Below are 9401 nucleotides of genomic sequence, written 5' to 3' on the forward strand. Positions count from 1 at the left end.
CAAGATACTTCTGAGCTCCTTGACCTTCACGAGAGAGCAACTGACCAGGGAGCCATGTCCTCCATCTAACTGATTGGAAATCAGAAAGTGGTCCAGGGAGAGGGTGCGGTTTGCCCAGGGACTCAGAGCAAGCCTGTGGCATCAGAACCCAGGCTTTGCGATCCCTCCAGCACCAGGGCACATGCAGCTGGCACAGAGAGTGCGAGCCCCTCGGTCCACCACCTGCCCCAGTGTAAGGCCAAGTCTGTTTCCCCCAGGCCTCCCTCATGGAGATGCTCGCCATTCAGTTTCCCCATACCTGCCCCATGGCATGTAGTAGCTGCTCAATTAAAACCTGTACAATAACTGAAAGACAGTGGGAACCCGGAATATTCCTAATCAGAAGGGGAAGGGCGCACACATCTCTTCCAAGAGTCCCTGCCTCCTCTTCCTCAGGCCGCTCCGGGGTTCCCCCAAGTGCAAGTGACTGACCAGTCAGAGGACAGGACCAGCCAGACTTGAAGCTGATGCCTCTCTTTATTCATAAATGTCATCGCCTGCTGCGTGATTTCTCCGGAATCCAGTCTCACTTCATCTAGCTCGGGGTGGCACCCTCCCTTGGCTTCCCCAAACTGCCCACCGGCCCTCTCCCCCAGCCCGGCTGCAGACTGGAGCAGCGGCTGCTACCCCATGCAACAGACGGGGAGACTGCAGCCCAGGAGCACAGAGCCCAGCCCAAGGTCGCACGGTGGTCTCCTGGGTTCCCACTTTGCCCTCAGCAGGGAGGGAGGACTCGGCTAGGGCTCCGTGTGCCCTCACTGGGGGGTGGCTGGCTCCGGCCACGTCGCAGGGAGCTGCCGATCTGGTCTCTGAGGGCCTCCAGCCTCCGGGCCAGGTTTGGAACTGCAGCCCCACCTAAGGGTCATGGTGAGACTTGAGGCCGGCGCTCCCTTGGGTCCCTCCCCACCCAGGCCCACTGGGGTCCCAGCATCCTCTGGTGCTATCCATGCCCCTCCCCCCGCCACTGCACACCAGATGTAGGCTCCAGCATACATCTGGGCATGCAGGGGACCCTAGCAAGAGAATTTCAAGTTTGGGAAATAGAGAGATCTTAGAACTCTCACCTCTTAATATGCTCCCATCTCAGAGATGGGAAGACTAAGGTTTGGAGAAGGTGGGTTTAGCCCAAGATCACAGAGAACACTAGGGGTCCTTCCCTCACTCCCCACTTCACCTCTTGGCACTGGTGATGTGTTCAGGGGCCCCGCGGGCAGTGGGGGTGCAGAGGGTATCACTTCCTCCTTGGTCAGCATCTCTGCCAGGACTCGGGTCTGAGTCCAGCCGCTGTGACTCCTGGGCCCGGGTGAGTTGGAGGGTGGGAGGTGAGCCTTCAAGTTCCAGGGCCTCCTCCACCACCCCATCCCCAGGATCCCAGGGCCGGGCCCACCTCTCTCTTGAGCACTTGGCAGAGCCAGGGCTGCATGGGGGCGCCCAGGGTGGGGGCCGAGCAGACAGGGGCACGTCACCTGGGGCCTTAGAGACAAACATCTGCAGGAAAGACACGAGACCATTCTGGGTGACCTCAGCCCTGCCTCTCTGTGACACCCCATTTCCATGGTGCCAGCCTCGACACCACCATCCCTGCCACACCTGCCCCATGGGGCACTAAGAATGTCAAGTGAGCATAAAGGAGCAGGGTCATGGTCACTTTTTCCGTGGGCAGCGGGTGGCCCTTATGATGTCCTCTCTGGAGACAAGGAACTCTGTGGGGGCAGGGGCCACATCTGGTCTATGAATCCTCAGCACCCAGAACAGGGGCTGCTGGCACAAAGCAAGGAGCTTAAAGGAGAGTTACTGAATTGAGTAAGCGAACATGTGATTAAGCAAATGCGTAATGAGTGACGTGGAGTTCCCGCTGTAGCACAGTGGAAATGAATCCGACTAGGAACCATGAGGTTGTGGGTTCGATCCCTGCCTTTGCTCAGTTGGTTGAGGACCCGGTGTTGCAGTGAGCTATGGTGTAGGTCACAGACGCAGCTTGGATCCTGCGTTGCTGTGGCTGTGGTGTAGGCTGGCAGCTACAGCTCCGATTTGACCCCTAGCCTGGGAACCTCCATATGTTGCAGGTGCAGCCATAAAAAAGCAAGTAAATAAATAAATAAATACATAAATAAATGACGTGTAAGTGAATGAATAGACAAGCAAACAGCAGAGTGAATTCCTAAAGGAAGGCAGGATGTGTGGTAAACAGCTATTTCGAACCCTGGGCAGAAGGAACTCAAAGCCGCCACTCCTTGTTGTGAGCCAGCGCCGGGTCCTGCAGTCCTTCCAGACTGCAGACCCCCAGATTCAGGTCCTCGTCTCCAGCCTTCCCTCCCCAGCCTCAGCCTGCCTACCTGGGGCATGTGGAGCTCCCTCTGTGGGCAGGCCCAGTGGGCCAGCGGTGCTCGGCACAGGGGGCAGAGGTGGCAGCAGGAACAGGAGCAGAGGGGTGGCAGGGCCTGCAAGAGGTCACGTCAGTGGCTCCGTGACATCCCTGCTCCTCCCCTCCCCATGCTGGCTGGAGACTCACGTGGCAGGGGGGAGGTGGCATCATCACACAGGGACACGGTGGGGCTGGGCCAGAGCCTGGCTGGTGAAGGTAGCAGGCAGAGAGGAGGCGTCTGGAAGGAAAAGTGGGGTCTGCCTGCAGCCCTCAACGCCACCACCCAGCTGGCCCCCAAGTCCCTGCTTTTAACAAACACTAGTGCCAGGCACTTACTATGTGCCAGGCATGGTTCTCAGTGCTTTACATCTGAACTCATGCGATCTGATCTTTAAAATAACCCTGAAAGGCAGGTGCTCTATCATCCCCATTTTATAGAAGAGGAAACCCAGGCAGTGAGAGGTTCAATGAAGCACCCACGGTCACACAGCTGGGGACAGAGCTGGAACTGAACCCAAGGGGTCTGGATCCAGAAGTCAGACCTAGCCATTTCACTGAGCCGCCCCTTTCCCACCGGCCCTCTGTCTAGAGGCCAGGCTGCTGTGGTGCTCACCTCTCGAGCTCATGGACCTGCTGTGCCAGGACGCGCTGCTCATCCCGGGCCAGATCCCGGCTGCTCTGCAGCTGCCTCTTTTCTTTCCTGAGAAGAACCCAGGACAGTGACTGGAGGCAGGGCTGGTGGGGGTATCAGTCAGCTCCTCTTTACTGCAGCAGAGAAGGAGCCCCAGGAGGCAGGTGGGGACAGAAGCAGAGCAGGCTTGACAGAGGAAGCCCTGCAGTGAGGGGCGGGCCACAGAGTCCCTCGGCTGGGGGCAGGGCCCTACCTGAGCCTCTCATTCTCCAGCATGAACTCCTGCAGCATCCCGTAGAGGTTCCGCTGAGCCCAGGCGACCCGGGCCCCAGCGAGGCCAGAGGCTACAAGGAAGAGGGAGGTGGCTGGGGCCCCAGCAGTCCCAGACCTTATTCTCATCTCACCGCTGCCTCCGGGGAGCTCATACCCTTGGGGTCCATCTGGCCCAGTTGGGACCGCAGGCGACAGTTCTCCTCTCGGAGCTGTAATAGCTCGGTCTCCAAATGCAGGGGCGGCTTTGCCAGGGGGGACTGCAGAGAAAGAGGCCTAGAGCTGCTGTTTATGGTTGTACACGTTTCGCACTGCACAAGGGCTCCGGGGTGGGGAGTGAGTGGAGCCTCGAATCCAGCCCATGTGCCACCAGCCAGCCCTGAATCCTGGCCCAAGGCTATACCCACCTGGAGGAGGCACCTTGTCCTAAGGCCATCAAAGTGCCTCGTGGCCTCAGCCACATGCCAGAAGGGACAGCTCTAAGCTGGTCCTTGCTCCCTGTCCAATCCCAAACTCAGTTCTGTTCAAACCTTGGCCCAGATTCTGACCCCAAACAAGTCCCCACATCAGACTCCAACCCAGACTTAATCACAGTACCAACTGGGATGCTGGCCAGACCCTGAATCAGATCCCCAGTCAGACTCCAACCCTAGATCTGCCCTAGCCTGGACCTGACCCAACCCCACTCCCACCCAACCATAACCCCATCATCAAGACTCCAACTCTAATCTCAACTCTGACTCGGTCCTAGACTTAACTCAGGCTCCAGCTACTGCCTGATTCCCCACCATCTCCCCTGCCCGGCGCTCTGTCTGCATCTCGCTTCACTCACCTTGGGGGCCTGCGGCCGAGTGGTGACCCGCTGAGCTCGGCTTGCATATCGCAGGGTGCTGAGAGTCTCGGGAAGGCACTGGGCTGAGGGGGACACGCAGGCCACCTGGGGAGGACTGCCCCTGAGTGCTCCTCTCTGGGAGCCCTCCCTCGGGACCCAGGCCTCCCTGCCAGCCCCCCTCGGGTACCATCAGGGTGACCCCGCGGCCCCCCAGCGAGTCCGCCAGCAGCTTGGTGAGCTTGCTGTCTCGGAAGGGGATGTGGCTCTGCTTCCGCTGTGGATCCAGCAGCAGGGAGATGCAGTGACCTGGGTGGGGAAAGCAAGGCCGTGCAAGGTTATCCTCCACGTTCAAGGTCACCCAGCTGGTATGCTGCAGAACCAGGATCTCCGCCCGGCCTATGTGTCTCTAAAATGCCTCTTTCCACACGATCGGCTTCTGCCACCAGACTGGGGCTCCTGGAGGGCACAGGTGGCCATGTCCATCCCTGATCCTCAGGGCCTTGACCTTGGTGGGGGTTCGAGAAATGTCTGAGGGTTGAACTGAATGAAGAGGCACCCCCTAAGCATCTCCCTGAGCAGGCACAGAGGAAGGCCAAGGTGCGGCTCTTAGGGACCTCAGGGCCCAGTGACCTGCAGGGTCTGGAGGTGGGAAGACAGTGCCCTTCCCCTCACTGGGCCTCAGTCTCTCTAAATGGGACAAGGGACAGCTTGCATGTCTGCGGGCTCGTCCTCTGCACTTGGACCTTTCTACCTCCCCAGTCAGAACCTAACTGTATCCTCGGGGTTTATAGATTTGTAAACAAAGTTCAAAGCACGGGACAACAGCAAGCTGCAGCCAGAAGGCCGGTGGCTTCGGGATCCCAGCTCTGGACCTCTTTTCCACGCATTACACCCCTTCTGGTTTCCCCCACTGTGGACAACTACAGTCAGGCACAGAGGAGGGGCTCGGGATGTCAGTCCAGTGGCCCCAGACCTCACCCAGGGCCAGCAGGCTGCGGTTGATGCTATTGGCCTCAAGCATCAGCTCCCCACGGGATCCTGTGGCTGCCACCTTCTCACTGCCGGCCAGGTCTACAAAGCACAGCTTTCCACCAGCAGGTGGTTCCCCGGGATCCACAGGAGGCATCTGCTGGGGTTGGGGGATCAGGGCCTGATGGGGATGTGGGAGGGGCTTGTCCCCATCAAAGTCACAAGGCCAAGGGTTTCCACCAGTACCTGTTGTGCACACCCAAGTTGGTTTAAAGATCCAGAGGCAGACCCTTGCTGGGTCTGCTGGGTGGCCCAGGGTCAGCTCCATCCCCAAGCTGGGGCACTCACAGTTTGCTGGCTGATGTAGAGGGTGAGCAGGGCATGGCTTCGGCTAGAGGCCTGGTTCAGGGTGTGAGCGGAGCTCCTTCGACGGCTAAGACCTGGAGGGGAAAACACGTGGGGCTAGAGGTGGTGGGAAGAGCAGATGGTCACCAATGAAGAAAAAGAGGCAAAGGCATCCTGGTAGAGGGGCCAGCGCATGCGGAGGCACAAAGGTGGGAGCGTGGACTGATGGGTGTTGGGTTGGGCTCTGGCACAGATAGGTGAAAGGGGGCTGGAGAGACCTGAATGGAAGAATGTCAGTCCGATTCATATTATCTCTACACTGCTCCTACTGCTATAATACACATTGTACCAAACCTCTTCTACTGCTGTGTAGACAGAGAGCAACTCAAGCAGAGAGATCATCTGGGTGGCACAGCACAAGGCTTGGCTGGAACCCGGAGTCCCAGGGTCTCCGGGGCTGGCCACAGGGTGGGTGCTCAATAAATATTTGATGAATGGATGAATGAGGCTGGAAAAGAAGGGCCTTAAGGCTAGACTAAGAGGTAAGATCTTTACGCTCAGGGGAAGGTCTGGCAGGGAAGAGGGATGTGGTTTGCTACACAGAGTCGCATGGACTGAAAGGGAGAGGCATTGAAGTGGGGAGACCCCTCCTGGGGGTAACACTGAAGCCTGACAGGCAGAAGCCCAAGGCTGGAGAGAAGCCGTGGGAAGAATCTGGAAGGCAAAATCAGCAGGCCTGAGGGGTAGGGATGGGAAACATCCTCGGGCTGTGTCTGAATTGTTCGTTTGCTGGCCCAAGCTCCCACAAGGGTCATCTCTGAATCCACAGCTCCAGCCTGGGGCTCCAAGGGCACTCAGTGAACAGGTGGGGAAAAAATGGGCGTCCCTTGTAATCCCAGACTCCCTGGAAGTAGCACCCACCCATTTGCAGAAGCTCCATCAGGGCCTCCAGATTCCCAAACTCCACTACCCGCAGCTGCTCCACATAGAAGCCCCGGGTCTTGTTCCAGCGAACAGGGAGGGGCCGGGGAGACCCCAGGCTCAGCAAGTCTCGAACCTGAGGGATGAGGATGGAGGGTGAGGGGGCAGCCTCTCTGAGTCCCACCCCCAGACCTCATGGTCCATAGTCCCCCACTTATTCTACCCCTTGACCCAGGCTCCTTGGAAAGAAATGCCTCCTTTTCCTTATAGGCTGTCTTTCTGCTCATCTCAGTCCCCCACCTGCTCATTGTAGATCTCCAGGTAGGAGGCATGGAGAGTGACAGGGGCACCCAGGTGCTGCACACGGTCTAACAGCCAGGCGAAGGTCCTCTGCATGATGCCAGCCAGGCTTGGGGGGACCGACACCCCCTCCCCCTGAGGGCAGAAATAGCTGACCTGGGGCTGGGTTACCATCACCACCACCAATTATAATTACCCTTTGTGGCATTCCCATTGTGGCTCAGTGGTAATTAATCTGACTACCATCCATGAGGACACAGGTTTGAGCCCTGGCCTCACTCAGTGGGTTAAGGATCCAGCCTTGCCGTGAGCTGTGGAGTAGGTCTCAGACGTGGCTAGGATGTGGCATTGCTGTGGCTGTGGTGTAGGCCGGTGGCTACAGCTCCGATTCGATCCTTGGCCTGGGAACCTCCATATGCCACCGGTGCGGCCCTAAAAAGACAAAGTAATAATAGGAACAATTACCCTTTGTAAACACTGTGCCAAGTTCCCATACATCTCATTAATTCTCAGTCAGTACTATCAATTCCATTTTACAGATGAAGAAACTGAGAGCTAGTAAGCAAAGGGGACACGATTTGAACCCAGGTGTTCTATATGGACCAAGTCCCTTCAGCTCTCTAACCCCCGGTTTCTTTGTCTGCAAATAAACGGGGCTGGGCTGCACGGTCGAAGCCCCTTTCCTCCGGGAGTCTGCGCTGCCCGCGGCTTGCCAGGGCTTCCAGCCCACCGACCCCTGGACTGCAGAGACTCCGCGTGTGCTCGGCCCACCTGGGGAGGAGGTCCGGTCAGGGTGTAGGTCTTCCCGGAGCCGGTCTGACCGAAGGTGAAGACGGTGCAGGAGAAGCTGGGGGCGGCAGGGATGTGGCTTAACCCGGCGACGCCCCGAGGGGGTGGGGCCTGGGGCGGGGTCGTGCGAGAGGGGCGTGGCGTCACCGGGCCTCACTCACCCGCGCAGCGCCAGCTCGCCCAGGCGCCGCACGCCACTCGCCCGGAACACGTCTTCTTGCGTGCGCGTCCCGTCCAGCACTGCGCCGAAGCGGAACGCCACGTCTGGGCCCCCGCCTGGGGGACTTACCTGGGGAAGGGGGCGGTGGAGAAGGAGCGGGGGACTCTGGGGAGGGCGGAGCCTGGGGGAAATTTGCCCGGAGGCAGCGACCTGACGTCTTCCGGGTAGGTGTTTTTTGGGGAGCGGGTGGGATCTTCACCTGCAGAGTCCGAGTCCCTGAGCAATGCAGCGCGCTCTGTTCCCCTCGACGCAGCTCCGCCGCGCTCATGGGACGCACCCTATGGTCCGACGGGGCGCGGAGGGCACGGATGGTCCACTCTGAAGTCTCCATCAGTCCCTTCCTCGCTCCGACCCCTCCTCGCCAACTTGTACCCACCTTAGCACCACTTGGATAGGCGTTTCAGGCCCCTCTGGCCCCTGCTCCAGGTTCCGCGCGGGGTCTCTATGGCAGCAACTGTGAGTTAACCATCCCTGCGCCAGCGGCTCCTCGAACCTCCCTAAATCTGTACTTACCCGTCCGGGGATCCGCGTTCCTCCATGTCCTGCTTCGCACACAGAGTTAGCTCCGCCCGAGTCTCCTTCTCTCCCCTCCTCAATACCCTCCCTTCTCCACCACACTGGGACTGGCTCTACACACCTTACATCCCCCACCCTCATCCCCCACGTCCCAGGCAGCCATCCATCCGGAAAGGCTTGGGCCTGCCCAGGGCTAGCTAGTTAAAGATTTACACACCTCCACCTCTGTGGTGGAGAGAGTCTGTAGCTAGGAGGTTCTGGGACCGAGGATCACTTTGCCCTTCGCCAGTCCCTTCCGGAGGGACCACCTAGACTAGCCTCTGCACAGATGCGGATACTGAGGCTGGGATGGGAAGGACTCAGCCAAGGCCACAGGGCAAGTCTGGGCAGAACGTGGACCAGGCTCTTCCCACTCTGGCCACATGCTCCTCCTCCAGTTTTGCAATCTTCCTCCCCAACCTAATCCTCCCCAGCTGTTCCAGCTTCTTCCAACTCAGAGCCCAGGGAGGGCACAGGGGTCTAGAACGGTGGGAGGGGCCCAGGTCTCAGCTCCAGGAAGATGTGGCTGGGTTGAATTCATGAGCTGAGCTGACAACAGGCTCTGCAGCATCTGGTTAAACCCTGGGCCACCTGCCTCACCAATGCCTCAGCTGAACCAAAGCCAGGGTGGTTGTTTAACCCTCCCCTGCTCTGGCTGATGAGAGCAGCAGTGATGTCTGTGCATTTGCTGGGGCAGGGCAGTCACCGGTTCAATGCCAGTCCCCATGCAGGGTCCCAGGGAGGAGAATCACATGCAGATTCTGACCCTTTCAAGCTCATAGTCTTGCTAGGGAGACAGGTAAGTACAACCTAGTGTGCATGGGCTTGGGGGGCGGTGTGTGAATTCAGAGGCTTGTAGGAGGTGAGAGTGGTGGGTGAGTGTGTTCCAGGCAGAAGGAGCATCCTGCAAGAAGGCCGGGGAGAGGTGTGGAGATGTGTGTGGCCTTGAGAGGTAGTTTGAGGTTGGACTCAGCTCGTGAAGGGCACATCAAGAATTCTGGACTCAGGAGTTCCCGTCGTGGCTCAGTGGTTAACGAATCCAACTAGGAACCATGAGGTTGCGGGTTCAATCCCTGGCCTGGCTCAGTGGGCTAAGGATCTGGCATTGCCGTGAGCTGTGCTGTAGGTTGCAGAAGCAGCTCAGATCCTGCGTTGCTGTGGCTGT

At 58.8% G+C, this 9401-nt stretch overlaps 1 protein-coding gene across 6 annotated transcripts; it reads right to left on the reverse strand.

Moving 5' to 3' along the window:
- Positions 1-497: 497 nt before the first annotated feature.
- KIF12 (kinesin family member 12) lies at positions 498-8750 on the reverse strand. 6 transcript variants are annotated; one of them, XM_047768232.1, is made up of 20 exons: positions 8415-8750; positions 8195-8223; positions 8058-8123; positions 7881-7959; positions 7623-7750; positions 7444-7519; positions 6673-6807; positions 6373-6508; positions 5455-5546; positions 5116-5287; positions 4325-4443; positions 4138-4242; positions 3463-3565; positions 3289-3379; positions 3018-3104; positions 2552-2642; positions 2376-2480; positions 1427-1527; positions 1214-1332; positions 498-894 (listed from the first exon to the last, which is right to left on the reverse strand). In XM_047768232.1, the coding sequence occupies exons 2-20, from the start codon at positions 8218-8220 to the stop codon at positions 755-757; spliced, it is 1971 nt and encodes a 656-aa protein (XP_047624188.1). In that variant the 5' UTR covers positions 8221-8223; positions 8415-8750; the 3' UTR covers positions 498-754. The 6 variants fall into 6 exon arrangements, with proteins under 6 accessions (XP_047624188.1, XP_047624191.1, XP_047624190.1 ...); XM_047768235.1 differs by lacking the exon at positions 8195-8223 and having other exon boundaries at positions 8415-8740; XM_047768234.1 differs by lacking the exon at positions 8195-8223 and having other exon boundaries at positions 7881-8123; positions 8415-8740.
- Positions 8751-9401: the final 651 nt, after the last annotated feature.

This window comes from Phacochoerus africanus, chromosome 2, assembly GCF_016906955.1.
Source record: "Phacochoerus africanus isolate WHEZ1 chromosome 2, ROS_Pafr_v1, whole genome shotgun sequence".
NCBI classification, from domain to species: domain Eukaryota; kingdom Metazoa; phylum Chordata; class Mammalia; order Artiodactyla; family Suidae; genus Phacochoerus; species Phacochoerus africanus.